Genomic DNA, 23,692 nt, shown 5'->3' with positions numbered 1-23,692 from the left:
GTGCAAATGTCTGGCCGGGATCAGGCCACCTGGTGACCTCCAGGCTTGGGAGACAAGGGTCAGGGTGCAGTTTTAGCAGAGTCCCTGGCCTGGGGGGAGAATGATAGTCAGGGGTCAGAGGTCAAGAAGCCAGCAGGCTCAAGGGTTCCGTGGACGGGCTGGTCCGTCCAGGCCAGCCATCACCTCTCCAGGAAAAATTTGAGAGCCCGGTCGATGTTCATGCGGTGACCCACTCGGGTCACACCCAGATCGACGTAGTCCTCCTTGGTCAAGGCGGGCAGGTGAGAGCCATCAATTTCATGGTCCAGGAACCGGGCTCGGTGCTCAGACAAGCCCAGCCATTCAAGCCAATCAGCCACGTCGAACTTGGTCCAGAACCCCAGAGGTTTAGCGCCGAACGGCTTGTCCGGGGGCAAGGAAAGCAGGCGGGTGGGTGAGAGGGAGCGTGAGGCCCCTGACAAGGCTCCCCCAAGACCCCCGGACATCCCGGGGTGTGGTGGCACAAAGACAGGGGCGAAGGGATCAGCCGAGCCTCCTGCCCCTCCAGTGGGGGAGCCACGGATGTCGAAGAGGCCCGGATAGAGGGGTCCGGAAGGCAGGATGGGCAGGGATGAGGGCCGGGGCGCAGGGCTGACCTTGTGCTCCGAGGCAGGCAGCAGTGAGGGGCTGGGGGCCCGGCGGAGCAAAGGTGGCCGCATCTCGAACTCCACGCCCTGGAGGTGGCGGGTGGACGTGGAGGAGGAGGAGGAGGCCGACGGCGAGGTGGCCCCTGGGGCTGCAGCAGCTGAAGGGGGCACCCCGGTTCCTGTGGGGAGTGGCGGCAGAGGTGGTTTGGGCCAGTTCTGAAACAGGCTGCTGACGGGTTTGGAGAGGAGCGAGGACTGGGAGTCTTCGGAGAGTCTGGAATGTGACAAGGGGGCAAGGGTGGAGGTGACGGGTTTAGGGGGCAAGGGCGGGGTGAGAAAGAGGCAGAGGTCAAGATGTAGGAAGAGAGACATGGGGTGGGGAGGATAGAGAGATGGAGAAGAGAGATGGGAAGAGATAGAAGGGGCGAGGGGGTAAGATGTATGTCAGGACAGAGATGAAGGGAGAGAAAAATGAGAGGACAGGGAGAGGGTGACAGTCAAGAGAGAGATGAAAGAAAAAGAGACATTAAGTGATAAGATAATAATCGCCACCACTTACTGATGCTCATGTGTGCCAGGCATTGTTCTAAAGAGCTTTACATAGTGCATCTCAATTGAATTCCCCGCGACAGCCCTGATGCAGTTTACTATTATTATCATCATCATCATCGTCATCATCAGCACAGAGAGGTTACGTAACTTGCCTAAGGACACACAGCCAGGAAGTGGCAGAGCCCGGTTATATGGCACCAAAATCTGAGCTCTTAACCACTACCTTATACTGCCTTTCGGGTTATGGCCAGTCACAGCAGAGTGGAAGACAGGGAGACGGTGAGAGAGGAACAGAAAGAGGGTGAGCATTCCGGGGGAGAGATGGAAGGGGACAGGGGACAGAGAAAGAGAGAGAGAGATGAGGAGAGGGAAATGAAAGAGAGAAGAAACAAGGGGAGAAAAAGGTTCCCCTCATCCCTTTAGCTCCCTCCAGAACAGTCCTGCCTCAGGGCCTTTGCACTGCCTCAGAGCCTTTGAACTGTTCCCTCTGCCTAGCTCACTCTTCCTCCAGGTAGCCATACAATTTGCTCCCTCTCCTTCTGCTGTCTCTGCTCATCTCACCTGTTATTTGAGAGACCTTCTCTAATCATCCCGTTACTGCATTTTTCCCCCTAGGATGATGACAATGATTTTGTGTATTGTCTTGCCTCCACTTCTGCCTCATTGGGCTATGAGCTCTAGGAGGGCAATGCTCTGCTTGTTTTGTCCATTGTGGGGTCCCTCTCACCCTAAAAGGCACCTAGTACATGACAGATGGCAAATCAATAACTGGTGGGGATCTGTCAACAAAATTAAGCTTCCTTTCCTCTACCCAGAAGACTTAAGGATAATCAGTGAGTTGCCTTAAAATCTCAAAGACCTGATAAAACCCATTAGACTATCACCATAAGGATATCAAACTCTCAAACAGAATTAGAGTGAGCTCTGCAGATGGACAAGAGGATTGAAAACACCTCTTCCCATTCTCACTATGTGTCTGAATCAAGAATGTGAGTCTATACTTTCCCTAAGACTAGAAGGTCCCGAATGAGCTTGAACTTTGTGGCAATCCCAACCAGCTAGCTGCTTCAGAAAATTTCTGCATCTTCCCCTATTTCTGCATCTATACTGGCTGGACTTCTGTAAGTAATCCCTCTCCTTCCCCATCTCATGGTACAACAATGGTCTCAAAGCCCCTGTGGGTCCTGTGCTGTCCTGAAAGAGGTGAATTCCTTTGCTTAAGGTCACCCATTTAGAAACCAGGACCCAAAGAAGCGTGGCTCCAGAACCACTGTGCCTTAAAGCATCTTGTCTGGAGCCATACTGGGTTCAAGGGACTCAGATTTCAGGGATTGTCAGAACTGACACAACCCACCAAAGAAACGGACATCAGCAAGTTGTGCTCCAACCTCCTTTGTTAATAACGATTTTTGTGCATCATGGGATGTGGGTTGTCATGGTGATGGGAGGAGACCACAGAAGCTCCTGAGATAAACAGGATTTAAAGTATCTGTGCAAGCATGCTTCTTTGATGGCAAACTTCTCCAAGCCAGCTTGGTTTGTTTTCTTTCAACCACCTGGGACTCTAAAGGGACACAGCTATGGGGAAGGTGGACTCTGGTACCCACAGCATCAGCCCCTCCGGCCTCCACTGCCAACCGCCAGCCCCTCTGCTCACCTCTGCCGCTGCAGGGAGGAAGTCCTCTCGGGGACGTAGCTGGCTCCCCCGTGGTGGCTGTCCCCGCTTCCCCCGCTGCCTCCCCGGGCCCAGGGCAGAGCGCCACCAGCTGCCGAGGAGCCCCCAAACTGCTGAAGCTTGGAGCTGAGTTCACTGATGATGCTGGCTTTGACTGTGGCCAAGGCTGAGGCCTGAGGCTGGGCTAGGGGCCCGGGCAAGGGTGGTGGCGGTGGGCCCGGACCCTCCTCCCAGGGCAGCAGCTTCCGAGGCAGGGAGGAGGCTGACGGTAGGGGCACCGGTGGGCCTTCTGGCTCTACAGCCACTGGACCCCCGGATACACCTGCTGTTGAGGGTCCTGAGCAACCACTCAGGGCCAGCAGCCCATCGGTTCCAGCCCCCGTCACCGAGACAGTGGGGCTGGTGGAAGTGACAGGGTCTCGGAGTCCCCCACTGGGGCCAGGCCGCAGGCCTCCACTGGCCCCTAGTGCCCGGCCCCGGAGCTTAGAGGGAGTCATGAGCTGCGGTGGGTATGGTGGGCCAGGGGTACCGCTCCCCCCAAAGGCCTGACCATCCAGGTAGGCCACATATGTGTCCAGAAGCTCTGGCCCACTGGCTACACCAGCCCCACCACCAACACCACCGCCACCCCCTGCGCTGCCACCGCCTTCGGCAGACAGGCTGCTCAGCGTGGATGCGCTGCTGATGGTCTCCAGAGGGTGGTCACTGCTACTTCGACTGTCCACCTCCTCAATACCAGAATCCGTGCCAGGCGGAGGGTCTGGGCCAGGCTGTGGGGCGGGGGGAGCCGGGGCGGCTGGGGCTGGTGGGCCAGGCGGAGGCGGGTCGCCGGGAGCCGCAGGGGCCCCCTGGGTCAGCGTTGCCACCTCGCTGTCATAGGAAGTCAGGCTGGATGCGGTGGAGTCCAGGGTGGGAGGGGCGGCGGCAACAGCAGGGGGCGGCACAGGGGGCAGTGGTGTGGCCGGGGTGGGTGGGTCTGGCAGAGGGTGAGGAGGCCCAGGCGTGAGGGGCGACTCAGGTTTCTCGAAGCTGTTGGAGAACTCCAGAGGCGGGGGCAGGGGTTCCACAAAGAGGAATTCGCCGTCTTCCACGTCCACCGAGGGGGCGGGGGGCGGCAGGACTAGCAGGGGAAGCCCATTCTCTTCGCTGCCCCGCGGGGAGGTCGGCGAGGTGGGCACAGACCGGCGTGGGCTGGGCGGCGGGACCCCCGGCCCGTCCTCCGAGGGGGGCGCCCTTCCACTCGCCCCACCGGCCCGGGGCTGGCAGTTCTCAAGGAACCGCACGTGGAGGGGCAGCCGCTCGGGCTCCTCCGGGGCTCCGGACCTCCAGGCCTTGCTCACCCCGGGGTGCGGGGCGGGGGGCTCGGGCCCCAGCTGCAGCAAGAGGGGCCCGACCCCGGGAGCAGTGGGCGGCAGGCGGTGCAGCAAAGAGCGTCGGGCGGCTGGCGGGCTTCGCCGGAAGGGACTTCTCCTGGCTGCCCAGCCCTGCCCGGTACCCCAGCTCCCGGCGGGCCGGGTCCGGTGGGGGCGCCCCCCAGAGACGCAGCACCGGCTCATGGTGGGCGTGGGGCGAGTGGTGGTGCGGGGTGGGCGGCGGGGCCTCGTAGCGGGGCGACGGGGGCCTTGGAGGGGGCTGGGGGGTCCCACCGCCCTCCGAGGACTCCTTCAGCGCCCGCTCTCGGGCAGCCAGGGCCAGCCCGAGCGGGGAGGCTGGGTCCAGGGCCTTGCCGGTCAGCGGGTGGACCAGGGGTCGCGGCGGCAGGAAGCTGGTGAAGGCGCTGCTGCTCCCGCTGCTCCCGTAGGCTCGGCTGCCGGCTCCGTAGCCCGCATAGCCGCTGCCACTCCCGGCGCCTGCAGACTCCAGCCGGAGGTAGGGCTCGGCGGAAAACATGCCTTCGTCGATGGATTTGGAGTGGCGCAGCCGGGGGCCCGGGGGCGCCCCTGGGCCCAGCGAGCCGTCGCCGCCATCCTCATCCCCCGCGTCGGTGGAGAGGAAGAGCGTGGACCGCCGGCGGGCTTCGTTCTGCCAGCCGCCTTCTCTCCGAGCCGCCCCGACCAGGGCCGCTCCGAACTGGCTGGTGAAATCGAGGGTGGCCGGGCCGCTGGGCGAGGCGGGGGTGGGCACGGGCGAGGGGGACGGCGGCACCGGCGACATGGCCGGCGCGGGGCTCGGCGTGGAGGAGCCGCCGCCGCCACCAGCGCCGCCGCCGCCTGAGGTCTCGGGCTGGGCAGGGGGTTCCGCCTCGGTGCTGCTGCCCTGGCTGCTGCGGCCGCTGCTACTGGTGGATGGAGCCTTGATGATGATGGTGGGGATGGGGATGGAATTCTTCTCCGACGGGGCGGCCGCGGCCGGCGGCGGCTGCGGGGATGCCGGAGACGTGGGCGACGCGGCGGGCGGGAGGCCGCCGCCTTTCTGGGGCTCGCCTTCGACTTTGGTCTGTTTGACCAGCGGGCCCTTCCGCCCGCGGCCCGAACGGGCTGGGACGTACATGGCCGCGCTGGCCGCCCGGGGAGGCAGCTGGAAGTAGCGGAGGGCGGGGGCCTGGGAGGAGCCGCTACCCCCGCCCCCGCTGCCATGGTGCGACGGAGACAGGGCCCCCGCGGTCGGGCTGGGCCCGCCGCCCCGCCAGCCTCGCAAGCTGGGCTGGGGCCCCAGAGCCAGTCGGGGTGGGGGATCGTCGGGAGAACCGCCCGTCTCCATCTCCGGGGGATGAGGGGGGTGGGCGTGGTGGTGGTGTGGCTGGGGGGCGGAGCGTGGTGGTGGTGGTGGTGGGGCGGGTGGTGGTGGGCGGGGGGCAGGGGCCCGCTGTGGTACAAGCTCTTCTCACGGCTTCCTACACGGGTGTCAGGAGGGGAGGGCCCATCAAAGGATGCCGGGGAAGAGGCGGGGAGGGGGCCACCGGGGTTGAAGGGCCCAACCCGGGGAGACGGGGTAAGGCGACCGGAGGAGGAGGGGGCCGGAGGTGTGCTGTAGGGGGGCTCTGGTGGGGACGTGGTGGGCGGCGGGGGGATCTCCTCCGAACCAGGCACAGACAGGCTGCGGCTGAACTTCATGGCCGGGGGTGCTAGGTAGGGTCTGTCATCTTCTGCAGCCCCTGGGAAGACACAGAGGATCCAGGAGCAGGACAAGGGTGGGAGGGGGTGGTCTCCCTGTTTCCCTATTCCATAGAACTACACAATATTAGGATAATAATTAATAATAATAATAATAATAATAATAATAATAATAATAATAAGACATGCAGTATATGTTAAGAAGAACTTCACATGGATTAGTGCAGAGCTTTCCTAGCTGTGGTAAATCCAAATCCGCTGGAGAAAGTAATACAGGTTGTGCACTGCACAACAGCAAACAGCAGAGAGAACCGGATGGGGTGGGAGTGGAGTGAAATTCAGCTGAACTTCCTTCCCAGGCCAGGAGAGGGCGCCTTTTCTAATTCCCACAAAGGCACAGTATATACTACTGAGAGCTTGGGGTGAGCAAAAGTGGCTTGAGCCGGAAGAGATACCATGTTTATGGGCAGAGTTATAGATTTCTCTTCATGCATATGCAGAAAAGAAACGTAATTAGCATATCCAACCTGTGATTTCACAGACTGCTCAGAATGAGGCTCATGTTTAAAAGAGACAGTGGATTTATAAGTAAGCAATGTTAGGTAAATTTATAGGTAGCTGGTAGTAGGCAAATGACACACGCTGGTGGACCATGGGCACTGGAAGTTGGGGGAAAGCTAGATCCAAACAGCAAAACAACTTGGAGAAGCCCGGAGGAGTGAAGTCTCTTGCCTACTTATCAACTGTCAGGGCTCAGTCTTTGACCCTCTTTTCACCTCTGACTAGTCTCTCTCCCTTGAATATCTCAACCAGTGTCATGGCTTCATTTACTACTTCCCAGCTGATGACTCCATGTTTGTCTTGGGCCCAATACTTACCCTTGAGCTCTGAGCTCCTATATTGAAATGCTGCATCCACTTGCCTGGCATCTCAAACTCAGCATGCCCCAAACTGAGCTCCTGATCTCCTCCCACCATCTCCCCCAAGCTACTCTCTTAGCAAATGGCAGCTCAGTCCTACCCCAGGACCTTTGCACTGGCTGTTCCTGTGGCCTGGAATGCCTTACCTTCAGATATCCCCATGGCTCCCGGCTTCATCTCCAAGTTTCAGGTCAAGCCTGCCCCCCAGCTCTCCTGACCTCTCTTTTTCTTTTTTCCCCCATAGCACTTACCACAGTTAGCATACTACATATTTTTCTTTATTTCTTATCCTAATAATCTGTTGTCCGTCTCCCTCTGCTACAAGGTAAGCTTCATGATGGCAGGACCCTTTAGTCAGTTTTGTTCACTGACATATCCCCAGCAGTCTAGCCTGACCTATGGTATTGTTCAATAAACATTTGTAGACCGTTTGAATGAATGGAGTCAGGTATAAGAGAGAACAAACCAGGGTCTAAGGTTGGGGCTTTGACTTACAGCGTCCAGGCAGGGGCAATAATAATACCCCCATTTTCTAGATGCAGAGTCCTGAGCCCAGAAAAGTGAAGCTGCCTACCCCAGGTCACACAGCTGGGATGGACCAGAGCCAGGATTCAAACCCAGCTTTGTTCAGCAACAAAGTCTGAGCTCTCTGCCCAAGTTGACAGAACTGTGGTCACATGTGGAAGTAGAAAAGAACATTTCCAGGCTCCCTGGTTTTCCCTGTAAATTGTCACCCTCCCAGCCTCCCCACTCCTCAACGGCATCCCTTACATCCACCCTTGCAGGGGACATACCAATAGACTTTTGCCGGAGCATGAGCCCAGGTCCTGGAGGCAGGTAGGAGGGACGTTCGTAACTTGGCTGGGAGCGGTGGTGGGGGTCAAAGCTTGACTTTGGGTTGACAGTCAGAGGAGGAGAAAGAAAAGAGAGCAGAGAAAGATCAGTCAGGGCATGAAAATCCATGGCTTCCCCACCCAGCCATCCTTCATTCCTTCTCCAGCCTCTCCTGGAAGGGAGAGGGGCGTGAAGGAGGTGGAAGGGAATACCAGGAAAGGGAAAGGTTCCTGAGTCCTGGCAGCGGGAAGAAAGGGGGAAAAGACTGAGGGTCAACTGAGCCCGCGTGCCATGCCAGTCACTAATCTGGGCACTTTTCTCCATTCCTGCTGTCAGTGCCCAGGTCTGAGTTGCCACCATTGCCTGCTTGGATGACTGCAGTAGCCTCTTCTTTTGTCTCCCTGGTGCCACCCCTGTCCTGCCACCCCTTTCCGGTTTGCTTTCCACACAAGAGTCAGAGGGATCTTTCCAAAAGAAACTCAGCTCATGCTATTGCCCTGCTTAAAAGCCTACGGTAACACACCACATCAGTTGGAGGAGAATCCAAATTCCCAACTCTGGTTTCTGGTCTCTGGTCTCTGGTCTGTGCCCACACAGATCTCCTTGGCCAGAATGCTGTGCCCATCTCCAGCTGCTGCGAGGGTCACCAGCCTGCAGCCCTCGGCTGCCCCTTGCTCTGAAGAATCACCCACCCCCAAAAGAGTTGACATGTCCAAGCAATTATGTGTCCCCACTCCTGGGAGCTGTCTGCTGATACTAAGATCTAAAGTGGGATTAACTCTGTCCTGTAAGTTACACTCCAGAGCTCCCCTAAGGGATCAGGCTGAAAGCAAACACCAGTGGGGACCAGGTGTGCTGACCTCCACAGCCCATCCTGCCTGCCCTACTCCCTTAGAGGTTCCACCTTAGGAAATCTTTGTCTCCAGAATCCCTGTCTCAGGCTCCAATTCTAGGAAACCCAAACTAAGACACTCTGTATGATTGAGCAGCTGCCTGTATCTCTGACTTGCTCATTCTGGTCCCACCACATCCACTTTGGCTCCTCCAAGGCCCCAAGGTCCATCACTGCTTTGGTGATGCTTGTAAGTCTTACAAGTCCTGGATCTTCTCTCTGCAAGGGTTTCCTCCTAATCATTACAGGTTCCTTTCCATCTTTACATCCTCCACTCAAATATCCCTACCAGTCACTGTCTATTGTATTTTCCTGTCCTGTTTTCTTCACGGTGCTTCTCTCCATCTGGTTTGCTTGCTTATCGTCTGCCTCCCCAACTAGAATGCCAGCTCTCTGAAGGCATCAGATATTATCCTAGGCACCAAGGGGTCAGTGTCAAGGGCCCATGATACTTTTAGGGAAAATATTTTAATTGCTTTTAAAATAGGAAGGAAAAAAAGAATATAATTCATCCAGGATAATAGTCATCTTTGCATCAGCACAGTCAGAAAACATCGATTATGCATATACCTTTTTAGGAGGGAGGGGCTCTTCAAGGCAAAAGTGTCAAACATAGCCTACCTGAGGGTAGTGACTTTGTCAGTCTTGTTCCCTGCTAGGTCCCCAGTCCCCAAACAGGCCTGATGTTCTATAAGCTCGTGTGACATGAATGAGTAACCAAATGAGAACAAGCCAACATCAGGCACGGCAGGGTCCTGACTCCCCTGCTTCTGCCAGGTGGCCCCATATGTCTCCCATCTTTATCTTCGAGATCAGAAGTGCAGAGAAAGGAAACCCTCTTTGGCTGAAGTCCCCACCTTTGGGATGGGACCCTCACTGCCCTCACCTCCCACCATGCCCCTTCTTGCCCCCTTGCACTAACTACCTCCAGTTCTCTGAATTCCCTGTGCTGTTTCTCACCTCAGAGCCTCAGCATACACTGTTCCATCTGCCTGGAACATCCTTTCCCTGCGCTTTGCTTGGGAAAACTCCTTGTCATCCTGGCCACCCCCTTCCTCTAGGTCTGCACCACTTAATACAGTAGCCATTAGCCCTTCAGATGTAAATCTCAATTAATTAAAATAAATTAAAATTTAAAATTCCCTTTATCCATCATATTGGCCACATTTCAATAGTCACACGTGGCTGGTGGCTACTATACTGGACAGTGAAGATTGAGGACATTCCTATCATAACAGAAAGCTCTATTGGACAGGGCTGTTCGAGACCTTCATAGACTGTGCCCATGCTCCCTCCTCACTGCACTCACCCACCTGGATTGAGACTATTTCTGTGTTTATATCACCAGTTCATTCATTCCACAGATATTTACCAAGCACCTGTTCCAGGCGAGGGTCTGTTCTAGATGCTGCAGATGCAGTCATAAACAAACAGACAAAAGTCCCTGCCCACATGAAGGGCAGGCAGACCATAAACAAAATTAATTAGTAAAATATAACATGGGTCAGATGGGGGTAAGCAACAGAAGAAAGGGAGACTATAATTTAAAACAGAGCAGTCAAGGAAGACCTCACTGCGAAGGTATAATGAGCAAGCTCCTGAAGAAAGCCATGCATAAATCTAGGGGAAGAGTATTCTAGGCAGAAGGAACAGCAAGTACAAGGGTCCTGAGGTGCGAGTGAGCCCAAGGGATAGTTAGGAGGCCAATGTACCTGGAGTGGGTGAGCCAGAGGCTGAGGGATGGGAGATGATGTCAGACAGGTGGCAGCATGGTGGTATTGAGTGGGATCTGGTAGTTTTAGATGTCTCTTCCCTGGAAAGGCTTCCTTCTGTTACTCTGCATCATAACTTCCTCCACGTATCCCAGGTTAGAATTGTTAAAATTATTTGCTTACTTGTTTATTGTCTGTCTCTCTGGGCAGGTAGCTTACCCAATATCTAGTCTACTCTTCTCCTTTGATCAGAAAACCCCAATCTGATTTGGCACCTATTGAGAGACTACACTTCACAGCCTCCCATGTGGCTAGGTGTAGCCCTAGGACTCAGGCCAGTCCAGATGTGTAAGTTGAAGTGTTAGGTTTTACTTCAGGGAAGTCTCATTAGAGGTAGCCCAAGAAGCAACAATGTGCCCTCCATTGTACTTCTGCATTTCTGTTCTTCCTTGTTCCAGCTAACTGGAATGCTGGTGCAATAGCTAGAGCTCCAGCAGCCATCTTGGATTATGAGGTGACTTTGTGGCCAGGATGGTCCTGAATCTTCATGACCATGTAGGCTGCCACACTTGCCTGGGACTCCCTACTCTAGCCTTCAACATGACAGAGATACAAGTGTTTATATTATTCAAGCCATTGTTATTTGGAGGTTTCTCTTCATACAGCAAAACAATTCCACAAAACACTCCCACTCCCCCTGCCAATGTAAATTTTCTCAGGGAAGTGACTTTGACTGGTTCACTCCTATACTCCTAGAGCTGAGCAGCAGGTCCAGCACATAGTAGGTGCTCAGCAAGTATCTGTAGAACGAAGGATACCTTGACAAGATGAGGAGAGCACCCTGATGACATAACCCAGTCCTCTTCCTCTAAAAGAGTGATGGGAAAGGATCATAGTGACAAAGGAGGGGTCAGAGTGACAGGAGAGGGGACAGAATAATGGGGGAGGAGTTAGAGTGGCAGAGGAAGGGTGTTCCTAACTAAAGAGGGTCCAGACTGAAGGAAGAAGTGTCAGATTGGTACACTGACAGAAGACCTAACTGGAAGAGAAAGGATCAGATAATGGGTTAGCTTGACACTAGAGGGATCAGAGTGGCAGAGGAGATGTCAGACTGACAGAGTAGTCACAATAGCGTCTGAAGAGGCTAGGATTGCTTGCCTGAGGGGTGGATGGACTCAAGGTGGGACAGGCTGACCTCCATCAACAAAGGGGGAGCGTTCTTTCCCGCGCAGAGGGGAGCAGCCAATCAGGGTGCGCCAGATATGCGTGACAGTCACTGGCTGCCAGGCAGACTCCTCCCCAGAGAGTTGGCCAAAGGTCCCGCCCTCCTCCTGTGCCCCTTCAAGGGTCGGCTGTGGGTCTGGTGCCTCCAGGGCAGAGTGTGCCCTGGTGCTATGCACAAACTAGTCGCTGAAGATGGGCTGGGAAATTCATGTTACGGAGCCAGCCAGGAGGATTAGAGGCAGAAAATGCAACCGAGGGGTATGGTAAAAAATAATCAAAATAATCACAGGGAGAAACTGACTCCAGAGAAAGGCTGAAACCTGAACCCAGACTGAGACATGGGGACGAGGAGCATGGGACCCACCTGGGGGTCAGTGACCAGGTAACAGAGACAGTAGCCAAGAAAACCAAAGCCACACAGAGGAGAAGACAGACAGATGAACAGCCAAGCCCTAGGAGAAGACAGAGCCCAAGAGGGACCCTGACCTACAGTGGATCTGCCTGGGGTCTGTGTCCCCACTGTGGGTACAGTTGTTCTTCCCCAGTGCCCCTTAGGTGTTACACAGAGATGTATCTTTCAGGGAGGGCTGAAATCTCTCAGTTCTTAAGTTTTTAAACAGTGGTGTTTGCATGATCTCTTCCTCTGTCTACTGTGGTGCAGGCCTGTTAAAAGAAGCCTGGGGGAGCCACACTGGGTCTCCACATTGCCCACTTGCCCCCTGGTCTAGAGGCAGAGGAGTCCAAGCGGGAGAGTGAAGAAGGGAGAGACGGAAACAGATGGGAGATGGAGACAGAGGAGAACAAGACCACACATGGAGAGAGGCAAGGAGATGCAAGAAAGTCAGGAAGGAGTCCCTTTGTTGCCTCAGAGAGTGAGAAAGATCAGGACGGCTGGTAGGGGGTGGGGGCAGAGAGAGTCTGCAGTGTAAGAGGGAGGGCTTGGGGGAGGCCCAGGGACAGGCCCCAGGAGGGAGAAGAAAAGGGGAAATCACTGGCTTTCAGGACCTGGAGGAAGGGAAGGCCCTATGAAGACTTCAGGTGAGTTTCATTTCTAGAAGATGGGGGCGGGTGAGCAGCTGGGTTTCTTGTGGGCCAGTGTCTGGGCCCATCTGCGGGTGTCTCTGGAGCTCAAGATGTCAGCCAGTTCTGTGAGGGCCAGTATCTTGTCTGTCCTGTAATGGAGGTTCATGCAGGGAGGGCCTGGGACTCTGGCTACCTGGAACTTGGTGTGTATTCCACACCTTCACTGCATAAATGAAAATAGGACTTGCCCTAATCTGTTCCTGGGGACTCTGTTCGGAGCTTGATATGCTGTTGTGGGGTCTCTGGGGTGCATGCGGGGCTCCCAGGTGAGTCACGGTGGGGTCTCCAGTTTGTTGTTTTATGGCCTGGGGAAGTTCACCATCTCTTGAGAGCCTGCTGTGCTAAAAGCTGATCTCATTCAATCCTCCTAAGGACCAGCAAGATTGGCTTTAGCCTTGTATTACAGAACAGGAAACAGAGGCACAGAGAAATTAAAAAGTGTGGGCCAAGTGACAAAGTAAATTAGAGGAGGTCAGGCTTTGAAGGCAGGTCTGCCTGGCTCTACGGCTCATGTGCTTTTTTTTTGGATAGGTCATTTTTTTTTTTTTAACTGAAGGATTGTTGATTTACAATGTTGTATTAGTTTCAGGTGTACAGCATAGTGATTCAGATATCTATATATATGTATGTACGTATGTGTGTATATGTGTGTGTGTGTGTGTGTGTGTGTATGTTCTTTTTCAGATTCTTTCCCATTATAGGTTATTACAAGATATTGAATATAGTTTCCTGTGCTATATAGTAGGTCCTTGTTGTTTATCTATTTTATGTACAGTAGTGTATATCTGTTAACCCCAAATGCCTAATTTATCCCTCTCTGCCACCTATGCACATTTGATTCTTACACTGACTTTGGGGGAAGATGGGCACAAAAGATGACCCTAACAGGCCCAGAGATTTCAGATTCCTTGAGAAACCAAGGACAGGTGTGTTGTGAGGGCCTAATGCACGCAGGACCGTTTGCCAAGCCCTGAGAATTGGCCAAGGACCACTTGGCCTCCAAATCGGAAAGAAATTCTAGGACTCTGGGTGTAAAATTTGCCACCTGCATTTGGCTCTTGTAAAAGTACTAGACCTTCCAGAGTAGGTGGTCAAACCCTTAGAAGGGCTGTGGATAGACATCAGGGGGCCTGTGCACTTGGATGATGGGGGAACAAAACTTACATTTTTATTCTAATTATTCTCCAACTAAATATCACATTTCCTTAATTAATGATGTGGGCAACAGATGATTCCAGTCTCATCAAGACCTGTGACTGTATTCCCAACAGAAATCACAGGTATTTCTGTATCCTTCATTGCAGTGGCTGCAGATTTCTCTAAATAATGTTTATGTTTCTCATGACTTTGAAATTAAGAGTAGTTAAGATCCACCACCAGATCGTGTTGGCTACTGTGTTGTCAAAAAGGCACTGACATTACGATATGACAAATTTTGCTTTTTAAAAATGTTCTGATGACTGTATTTCAGTGTAACTGGCTTTTTTAGTTATCTTCTGTATTTTTTCTTTTTCTTCGTCTTTTTGTGGGCAGAGATAATTAGATTTTTATTTATTTATCTATAATGTAAGTACTGAGGATTGAACCCAGGATCTCGTGCATGCTAAGCAGGCGCTCTACCATTGAGCTATACCCTTCACCACCTGGTGGGTGTGGCCTGTGAAGAGGGGGTCAGAGGGCGGGGTCAGAGGGCAGCATCAGAGGGCAGGGGCTGGGCAGAGAAGAAAGAAGTGTTGAGAGAGAGGTAGTGCTGCCTGTGACCTCTGGAGGGTGAGGGAGGCATGGGCAGGGCTGGTGTGGGATGTGTCCCTGTGAAGGGGTACAGCCCAGTGAGAAGGATAGTCAGGGGGGGACCAGCAGGTCCCCATCAGAAGGGCCAGGGCCATGGCTGGACCACAGATCAGTTGCCTGACTGCCTGGGGTTTTACTCTTGGCTCCCTCTCTGAGCCTCAGTTTCCCTTCTGTATAACAACTGAGTGTGGCTCCTAGGATGATGCTAAGGAATGAATGAGGTAATCCGCGTAAAAACAGTGTTAGAAATATGATCAACACTCACTATAGGTTAGCAGGCAGAGCGGAGATGGAGGTGATAATTAATATTTTAATAACTACCACTTGTTGAGGACCTATTATTACATGCTGGACCTGTGCCTGGGAGCTCCATCCATACATTCCCTTGAGGTGGGACAGAGATGGACAGGAAGAGGTGGGACAAGAGAGAGAACAAGTGAGGAGTAGGGATGGAGAGTGGAGGGAGGTGAGAGAGATGGGATTTGGGGGAACAACAAGGAGGAACAGGATAGGTAGAGAGGAAAGGGAGCCCCCAGAGTGGAGAGAAAAGAGTGGACCCCAGGAAGTACAGTACCCCTTTAGGACGGGCATTAAACACATGGGAGTCAGGAGAGGTTTTCAAGGAGAAGGATAGAGGCTCCAAGTTGCCCTACCTCAAGCTTCCTTCCCTCCCAGGTCCCCAGTTCCCCAGACCAGGCTGCCTACCTCAGTGGCAAAGAAGCCTTTGGGTCGGTGTTTGCCCAGGGACGCGAGGCCACCAGGCCCAGGACTCTCGCTTGCACTGATGGTCTGCTGAGCTGCCGCCAAAATTTCATCCAGTTTGTCTAGGAGGAAGGCGGGAGAGGGGCGGAGAGACAGTGAAATGAAGTTTGCTTTGGCCTGGGGCACAGACAGAGCTACCGGGAGCCCATTCAGTGCCTTGTACGAACCAGAAAAGGGCACCCCTGTCTCCATCCCAGAGGACAGGAGACACAGTCTCCAGCCCAGGAGGCAGGACCCAGCGATGGGAAGGGGAGGGCGGTGAGGAGGGCACAGCCATTGTGTGAGGGAGCGTGGAGAGGGGGCAGAAGGGACTGGGGAGAGGCTGAAGGCAGAGCAGAGGTGGTTGGAACTCAGACTTGATGGCTGGGGCAAAGTTGGGGTGTGAAGGTGACCAGCTGAAGGGCGCGCATGCGCGGGCGGGAAAAGGTATGGAGCAGATGCAGCCCTGCAAGGGGCGTGGAGTCGGGGTCTTGGGCATGGGCAGCCTGGGGAGCAGGGCTGGGCCATCTTACTGAGAGCCATCTGATACACGGTCCGCTTTTTCTCCATGCTGGGCACCGGCGCAGGCTGCTGCTCGTACTCTGTGGGCAAAGGATGCAGATGAAGCCCAGGGGCGCCCCCGGGGGGCGGGGCGGAGCGGGCTCGGCCAGCGGGCGTGGCCAGCGGGTACGGCTAGCAGGCGTGCGCAAGCGCGTGTGGGGCAGTGAGGGGCCGGGATCGGGGAAGGGCGAGTCCGCCGGCGGGATCGGGACGGGGGCCCTCCCGCCAGTCCTGTGCCCACTCACCACTCTTCTTCTTCCAGGGGGAGACTAGCCCGGGGGAGAGGCAGTAGAGGAGCCAAGAGTTAGGACTTCAGGGGGAGGCGAGGGGCCCCCTTTCTGGAACGCCCGCCTCCCTCAGGGCCCCGGGGTGGGGGCGGTCAGCTGCCTGATCCACCCCAGTCAGAGGAAACGGGACACCCCAGGTCCAGTCGGCCTTGTCTGGAGGGAGGGGCTCGCCTTCCTGTCTGTTAGTGGGGGTGGGGAGAGCTGGTGGAGGGAGAGATGGAGGATGGGGTGAGGTGGGACAGATGGAGAGGAGCCAGAAAGGAAACAGGGACCCGCAGAGAGACCCAGAGAGAGATCCTGAGACAGAAAAACAGACATAAGAGGACAAGGGGAAATCCACTCTCAGACGCCCTTTCCCAGCGACACACACGCAGGCCAGAGAGAGAGTCTGACCCATGGACTGGGGACAGGATGAGAACGAGGACCCCTGGTCACTAACATCACTAACAAACTCAAGGGATGGTCCAGCCCGCCTCTGCCCCTCTCCCTCCCCAGCACCTGGGCTCCGGCAGCCCCACAAGCTCACCCATCTCCTCCAGCTCTGAGGTCATAGACTTGGAACGCAGGGAGATGGTTGGGGGTGGGAGCCTCTTAGCCTGCTGGGGTGCTGAAAAAAAAAATGACAGTGGGGTCTGGCATCAGTACCATGGAGAGAAGCCCCAGGACCTGGCCCCGCCCACTACCGTGCTCTGAGAGCTCAAAGAGCCGCTACCGGCGCGCTGAGCCCTCCCCGCCTAAGATCCTCCCCAGAGGGTCGTGAACAAGAAGCGTTGGGGAAGGGGAGGCTGCTGCTGGTGGCAGGAGCCATTTGGCCATTAGGGATCCTGAGGGACTTAGTCTAGTAGCAGTGGGGGGCCCAGGCCTGGCCACACAAGTGGAGAGAGACGCACCTTTCTTATGTACAGCCTCATCCATGTCTGGGTGCCTTGTGACCATCACCACCTTGACCATCAGCGTGTTGCCCCCTTGGCGGATCATGTTCACCACCTGTCGGTGGCCAACCTTCACCACATTCTGCCCATTCACCTGTAGCACAGACACCCCCAAACCACACTGAAGAAGTGAGGAGAGAGATGCTTTCCATTTCAGAATCTCCAGAGACGTGGCCTCCTCCTGCCTTGCCCTGTCTGTGGCACTGGCGGTCACCCTTCTCTCCCTCTGACCCTCTCCACCAGCCCCTCCTCTTACAAGGTCTCCGTTCCTGTAACTCTCCTGGCTTCAAAGCCCACCCTATTTGCCTCTCTTTCCCTCCTTGCCCTCCAACATTGTGTGTGTGTGTGTGTGTGTGTTTGTGTGTGTGTGTGTGTGTGTGTTTGCGTGCATGCGCGCGCCCTGGGGGACAGCTCTGTCCTCTTCTGAGATGCTTCAGAAAGGCTTTCAGATGGAATCACTAAGAAAGCAGAGCCTGGCTGGAGAGGGTAGACCGAGGGGGCTGGGAAGCTTGGTGCCAAAGGAGAATCTGGATTTGGGCAACCACATCCTGGCATGGATCACGAAGGATCTGGGAATGGTCATCAGGGTCCCAGGGGAGAGCGAGGTGTCTGTGGAAGGTGGAGAAGAGGCTGGGTCTTTGGAGAGGCCCCTGGGGCTGGGGGCCAGGACTCACCTCGATGAGGAAGTCTCCCATTCGCAGTCCAGCTCGCCATGCCACACCACCCTCGTCCACTGACTCCAGATACTGCAGCGCCGGGAAGGCTGGGGTAGGGGTGAACTCCTCGATGGGGGTCTGCGCTGCAGATGGGGAGGAGCCGGCGGGGTCGGAGGGGAGGGGGTGGAGAGGCCGAGCAGGGGATGGGGCTCAGACCCAAGTCACAAAGGCCTCACCGTAGCTGAGGGACCAGCACCCTGGGGTGGGCTGGTGGGTGGGCTAGGGTCCCTTTCCCTGTCCATCCCCCTGGGTCAAGGGCCCTTCTCCCATCCCCTCCCCAGCTGGCACTCACCCTTGGCCCCCCGGAGCACGAACCCAAACCCCTCACTGTCCTTCTTCTGCAGCAGAACTGTCTTCTCCTTAATGATGTAATCGCTGGCAGGGGAGAGTGGGGGAAGGGCAGGGGTGGGGCGGGTGGAAAAGGGATCATGAGACGTAGAGCCAGTGCCCCATCAGCCACCTGGTGACCCGAGCCCAAGATCCAGAACCATTCAACCCACCTCCGAGGAGCTTCCTCAGCCACTCCACGTGCATCTGCCTAGAGCAGCCCTGACAGGCCTCCCCCTCAGAACCTGGAGTGCTCGCTCTCCCACTCACTCTTTCCTCATTCATCCGTCCGTGCATCCATCCACCCATCCATTCAGCAAGCAGTTCCCGAGCCCACTGTGCTTGAGAAGGAAGCTGCCATGTCATCAGACAGCCTGGCTGGAGTCCCCTGTGAGCCACTTCCTGTCTGTGACCTTGAGCCCACGACTTTAACCTTTGGGTCCTCGGTTTCCTTACCTAGAATGGGGGATGACAACAAGCCCTACCTGACAGGGTCTTTGTGGGAATTCTGTATATACAGGATTCAGCACAGTGCTGAGTACATAGTAAGTGCACCATAGAATTTGCTCCCTTTCTTTGGTCTTTTGGTCCAGAGGACACATGTGCTTGGATGCTACCTCTCCCAAATCCTTGCCTATATATACACTACAGGAACACCTCCCCAGGTCCCCAAGCATAATGTAACATGGCTTATTCAGCACTGTCCAATACGGTGGCCACTAACTGCCTGTGGCTATTTATATGCAAATTAATTAAAGATTAAATTGAAAAACTCAGTTCCACTATCTCCCTAGCCACGTTTCAAAGTGCCCAGCAGCCACATGAAGCTAGTGGCTACCACGCTGGACAGCACAGATACAGAACATCTCCACCGCTGTGGAAAATTCTAGCAGACAGTGCTAACATCTATTCCCTGGTCTAGCTCAAATGGATCTCCTTCACACAGTGGGTAGAGTCTAGCAAAATGCATACTATGCATGAATATGGGGAGGGTTCCCTGTAAGGCCACCAAAGCCCACCAGCAATTCAGGTCATGCTCACACACTCAGTAAAGTTTACTTAAACTCAAAGCTATTCCATGTACCTTAACACCCTTAACATCTCATCCACTCGGGGCTCATTCAGATAACAGCCCCAAACTCTTGACATCACCATTGTGCACCTCGGGATACACATCCATTCCATTCCAGGCACAACAGGAATACCCAGACACTCTGGTTCCAACCCCAGTCCCCTCAGAGTCCCCTAGATATATCTTCTAGAGCCATCAGAACGCATGCCCTTGCTGGGCCCAGAGCTGCCTGCAGTCATGTCTGAAACCCGGCCCAGCACAGGTACAGACCCCCTCGGCATACCCCCATAATATCCACGGGCCCTAATACACTACAATAATAGCCAAGCGTGCTCCCCCCACGCACTCCAATTACCTACCCCCACGGATTCGGCAAAACAGCTCTCCATGAATACTCCAGTATATTTCAGTAACACCCCCACACATCCCAGTATGCTCCAATAATAACTCCCCCTCACTTCGATCTCAGTCTACTCCCATAACACGCCCCCCTAAACACATCCCAGCATACGCCAATAATCCTTAATGTGCTCCTACTGGATTTGGGTACCGCCCATCCCTTCTACCCACACAAGTACTCCTCTATACTCCTATGACCCCCATGACTTCCACTGTCAAATCCATACATTTGTAATGTAAGGATAGTGTTCTGTGCATGAATGCCAGCCCTGTCCCCACTCCCACTCCTTGTAACTTGGTGTACCCAACAGCATGCATGTACACGTAGACCTAGTCCACAACTGCCCTTGCTCAGAGCTCGCGACAGTCCAGTAAACACATCCACACCATACCCGCTGTGTCTTCCTGGTCTTATAGTCAACCCAGGGATCAGCCACCTTTGTAGCTGAGTAGAGGGGATGTTGGAAGAGAAAGAGGAAAGGGGTTGAAAGGCATGAGGGAGGGGAGGAGAGGAGAGGAAAGAGGCCAAGAAGGCTCAAAGAGTGAGTGGTCACGGCCAACAGCAGTTAGTTGAGAGGTCACAGTTGCCTGCTCATGACCACACACTCCTCTGTCCCCACCACATCACCTAGCATCCTCCTCTGAGCCCTCATGCCCTTGTACCCCCACATCCCTTCCAGACCTCCAGGGCCCCGCAGCAGACAGTATTGCTCTTCAGATCACCCTTACTCCTCATTTACAGCAATTTCATCAACCTCTGCCTTCTCCACATTTCCCTCCTGCCCCTGGAATCTCTCTTTGACCCCAACACTATCCTCACACTTCATACATACGTCTTCCCCAAATACCCCATCTCCCAATACAATTCGCTAAAGCTCTCATATCTGTCATATGCCAAGAAGAAGCACTTGCTACACGCGAGGCAGTATTTGAAGCCTCTCACAGGTAAATGACAGTTCTCTCCTACAGCCAGCCTCTGAGGTAGGTACAAGTACCATTTCCACTTTACAAATGAGGAGATAGAAGCACAGAAAGGCGAAGCAACTTGCCTGAGGTCACACAGTGAATAACATTCTTCAACAATACCCAAGAAAGTAACTGCAGTAGTAATAATCTCCACTCCACTGCACCCAAATACCCCAGCACAAATACATCTGCCCCACATTCACCGTAAGCCTGCCCCTCCAGTGCCTGAAATTTATCCCAGGCTCTGCCAATAGCACAACACCGAGTAACATTTATTGAACCATTGCTGAATGCCAGATGGTGTTCCAAGCACTTTACATTTATTTATTCATTCAATCCTTACAACACCCCTGGGAGGGGTTGATTGTTATCCTTTCCATTTTATTGATGAGGAAACTGAGGCACAGAGAAACAACTTGCTCAAGATTACAGCACCTAGAAGAATGTCAACGCCAAGATTTGAATGCCCCACAGGCAGCCCAGACACCCCAATAATGTCCACCCCCCAGATCATCGCAGCGCCGCAAGCCCTCATCACACCCCATATCTTTCCCAAAGTGTCTTCCTCAGACTTTTGTGACCTCTTCACCCATCTCAGGGCACCTCTCCCTCTCCCTTGCCCTCATCCCTCCCACACCCTCTTGCACCTCCGTACAGAACTCCATGAGGTCCCCTTCAGAAACTAGGTTTCTTTCATACTCCTTCTCATCCGTGGAAACCTCCTCCTACTTTTGCATCCTCAGTTCACTTCATCACACACCCTTCCTTCCGCCTCCTTTTACTTGCAGCTGCATTTCATTTACATTCTCTGCATCCTCTCTCTAAACTGCCTAAATCCCCACCCCCAAAGCCTCTTCACATTTCCTGCATTCCCTCCTCACCCCATGTCTCCGCACACTCCACACACACTCCATGCTCCGATATTCCCCACTCCTCCCCCCACCCGACTCTCCCAGGTTCCATTATCGGCCCGCCACCCTCCTACCCAGACCTTCTAACCCCGCCCCCTGCCCCAGTGTTCGCTACCCACGCAGCACCCCATTCATGCTCCGTATTGCTGACTACCTGCCCTGCGGGAGCACACACAATGCTCTCCCCCAGGCCATCCCTCACGACCCTGAGCAGCCTCTGGAGCTCAGCAGCCAGCTCTTGTTCGCCGGATCCCCACACACAGAGACTGCAGCAGCGTCCACTCCCCCCACCCCCACCTCAAAGGTCCCTCTCACACACACAGGAGCCCACAGTCCAGAGCCAGCGGCTGTGCAAGGCGCCCCCTCCGGTACTCAGCCCCTCCCCATGTACCCATCTCCACGGTCCTCTCCACAGCCTGCACAGAGGCCCCCACGAAGGGAGGCCAGCCCCCTCCCATGCTGAGAAGTGGCACACACAAGCAGATGCAGCTCCCCGTGCAGAAGCTCAGCCGTGTCTCAGCACACGTGCCCCACTCAGGCACAGACCCCCTGGGGGCAGGGAGAGGGGCGCATGGGGACAGAGACACACAGAGAGACTGGTGAAGGGGGTTGTAGCGGGGAGGACAGGCCTGGCAAAGGAGGGTGGATGCTGGGAAACACAGCCGCAGTCCCTGGGACAGACCCACTTCATCTCTCTCTCTCTCTCTCTCTCTCTCTCTCTCTCTCTCTCTCTCTCTCTCACACACACACACACACTCACACACACACACGCACACACAAACACACGAGTCCCCAGACAGCCTCGCTATGGCTCCAAGTCACACACAGAGACAGACGCCGTCAAACAGGGACACACAGATGGACACAGTTGGGGGGTGGGCTGAGAGCCCACCATCTCTCCATCAGTGTCTCTCTCTCAAACATATGCGCATGCACACACACACACACACACACACACACACACACATACACGGCTGCAGGCAGCCACACACACGCACGCACACCGACACAGCCACACGGACACACGCACAGTCGCACAGTGACACGCAGCGGAAAAAGAGGAGGGGAGGGGAGGCCGGGGGCGGGATGCGTGTGTGATGGGGGGGGGGATGACTGTGAATGGGAGAGAGGGGTATGAATGGGGGGACTTGCCAACTCCGTGAAGGGCTGTGGGGATATAGGGATCAGAGGAACGCGGGCCTGGGGTGTAGGCACCTGAGGGGAGGGCTCCACAGAGTTGGGGCGCTAAGGGTGGCAGAAAGGGCAAGTGGGGGCCGAACCTTGGAGTGGAGTCCCTTTGGAGGACCTGACTTTGGTGAAGGTCTCAGAGGAGGAGCTGAAGGGGGCCTGGAAGGGCCTGTGAGGGGGCTGAGGAATGTGTGCGGGGCGGGTGGGGGGGGGGGCGCTCGGGGAGAGCGGCCCAGGGAGGAGACAGAAAAAGAAGGGTTGAGAAGAGGGGTCGCGAAAGGGTTTAGTGCGGAGAGAAGGTTAGGGGAGAGGAGAGGAGGGGGCGGCTTGGGGGCAGGGGAGGAGTCCCAGGGGTCCGAGATTAGAGGCTAGGGGAGGGTCGTCACAGCGGGCCGGGGCCTCCTGGTCGGGCCGCGGAGAAAAGGGGCGGCGCACTCCGTTACCTGTAGATGTACCAGACGCTGCGCCGCCGGGGCCCCAGGGCCGGCCAGCTGGAGGAGAGCGCGGGGGGCGGCTGCGGCAAGGAGCCCCCACCGGGGCCGCCCCCGAGACCCCCGCCGCCGCCGACCGCAGACAAAGCCATCGCCGCCGCGGCCCGGGCCCCGGCCCCGGTCCCGGTGCCGGCCGCCCCCGCCGCCGCCGCCGCCGCGTCCCCGTCCCCGCTCGGCCGAACCCCCGTGTCCGGGCCCCCAGGCCCCGCCTCATGCTGACCCGCACCGGGAGGGGGGAGGGGGAGGGGGCGCGCACCCTCCCGCGGGAGGGAGGGCAGGGCCGGGGGCTCACATGCCGGGGGGCGCGGGGGCGCGGGGCGCGGGGCGCGGGGTCGGGCCGCGGCGGGAGCGCGAGGACGGCGGACGGCGCCGGCTTCAGCACCGCGGACAGCTCCGGAGGCGGGCGCGAGGCTTAACCCCTTGGCGTCCTGCGCCGGGCGGTGGAGGGGGCCGGGCAGGGGGGAGGGGGCCGGGAGGGGAACGCGGGGGCCCCCTTGGCGGGAGAAGGGGGAGGGGCGAGGCGCCAGGGGAGGAGAAGGGGAGGCACTTCCGGTCTGGGCCCCCCCTTAACCCCCCTCCCCCCTCCAGAGCCCTCCCGCGCAGGTGCAGAGAGAGGGAGAGCAGGGAGAGGGACGCACAACATCACACAAGATGCCTCGCAACCGCGTGCGGGGACGCGCGGACCGAGCCCCACTTCCCCAGCACGGACACAGCGGTAAGAGAGGCCCCAGGAAGGGAC

General features: G+C 56.0%; 1 protein-coding gene across 1 annotated transcript in view; it reads right to left on the bottom strand.

Annotated features, from left to right (window-relative positions):
* Positions 1-23,692, bottom strand: part of SHANK1 (SH3 and multiple ankyrin repeat domains 1) — a 42,941-nt gene continuing 19,249 nt past the window's right edge. The window contains 11 exon segments of the mRNA XM_032487631.1: positions 1-900; positions 2,836-4,304; positions 4,306-5,594; positions 5,597-5,947; positions 7,621-7,717; positions 15,068-15,186; positions 15,637-15,705; positions 16,478-16,558; positions 16,842-16,977; positions 17,558-17,682; positions 17,892-17,974. Of these exon segments, the coding sequence (XP_032343522.1) occupies positions 180-900; positions 2,836-4,304; positions 4,306-5,594; positions 5,597-5,947; positions 7,621-7,717; positions 15,068-15,186; positions 15,637-15,705; positions 16,478-16,558; positions 16,842-16,977; positions 17,558-17,682; positions 17,892-17,974 (4,540 nt within the window). The 3' untranslated portion in view covers positions 1-179.

Source organism: Camelus ferus, chromosome 9, assembly GCF_009834535.1.
Source record: "Camelus ferus isolate YT-003-E chromosome 9, BCGSAC_Cfer_1.0, whole genome shotgun sequence".
NCBI lineage: Eukaryota > Metazoa > Chordata > Mammalia > Artiodactyla > Camelidae > Camelus > Camelus ferus.
The sequence above is the reverse complement of the archived record's forward strand: the minus strand, read 5'-3'. Positions and strand labels throughout refer to the sequence as shown.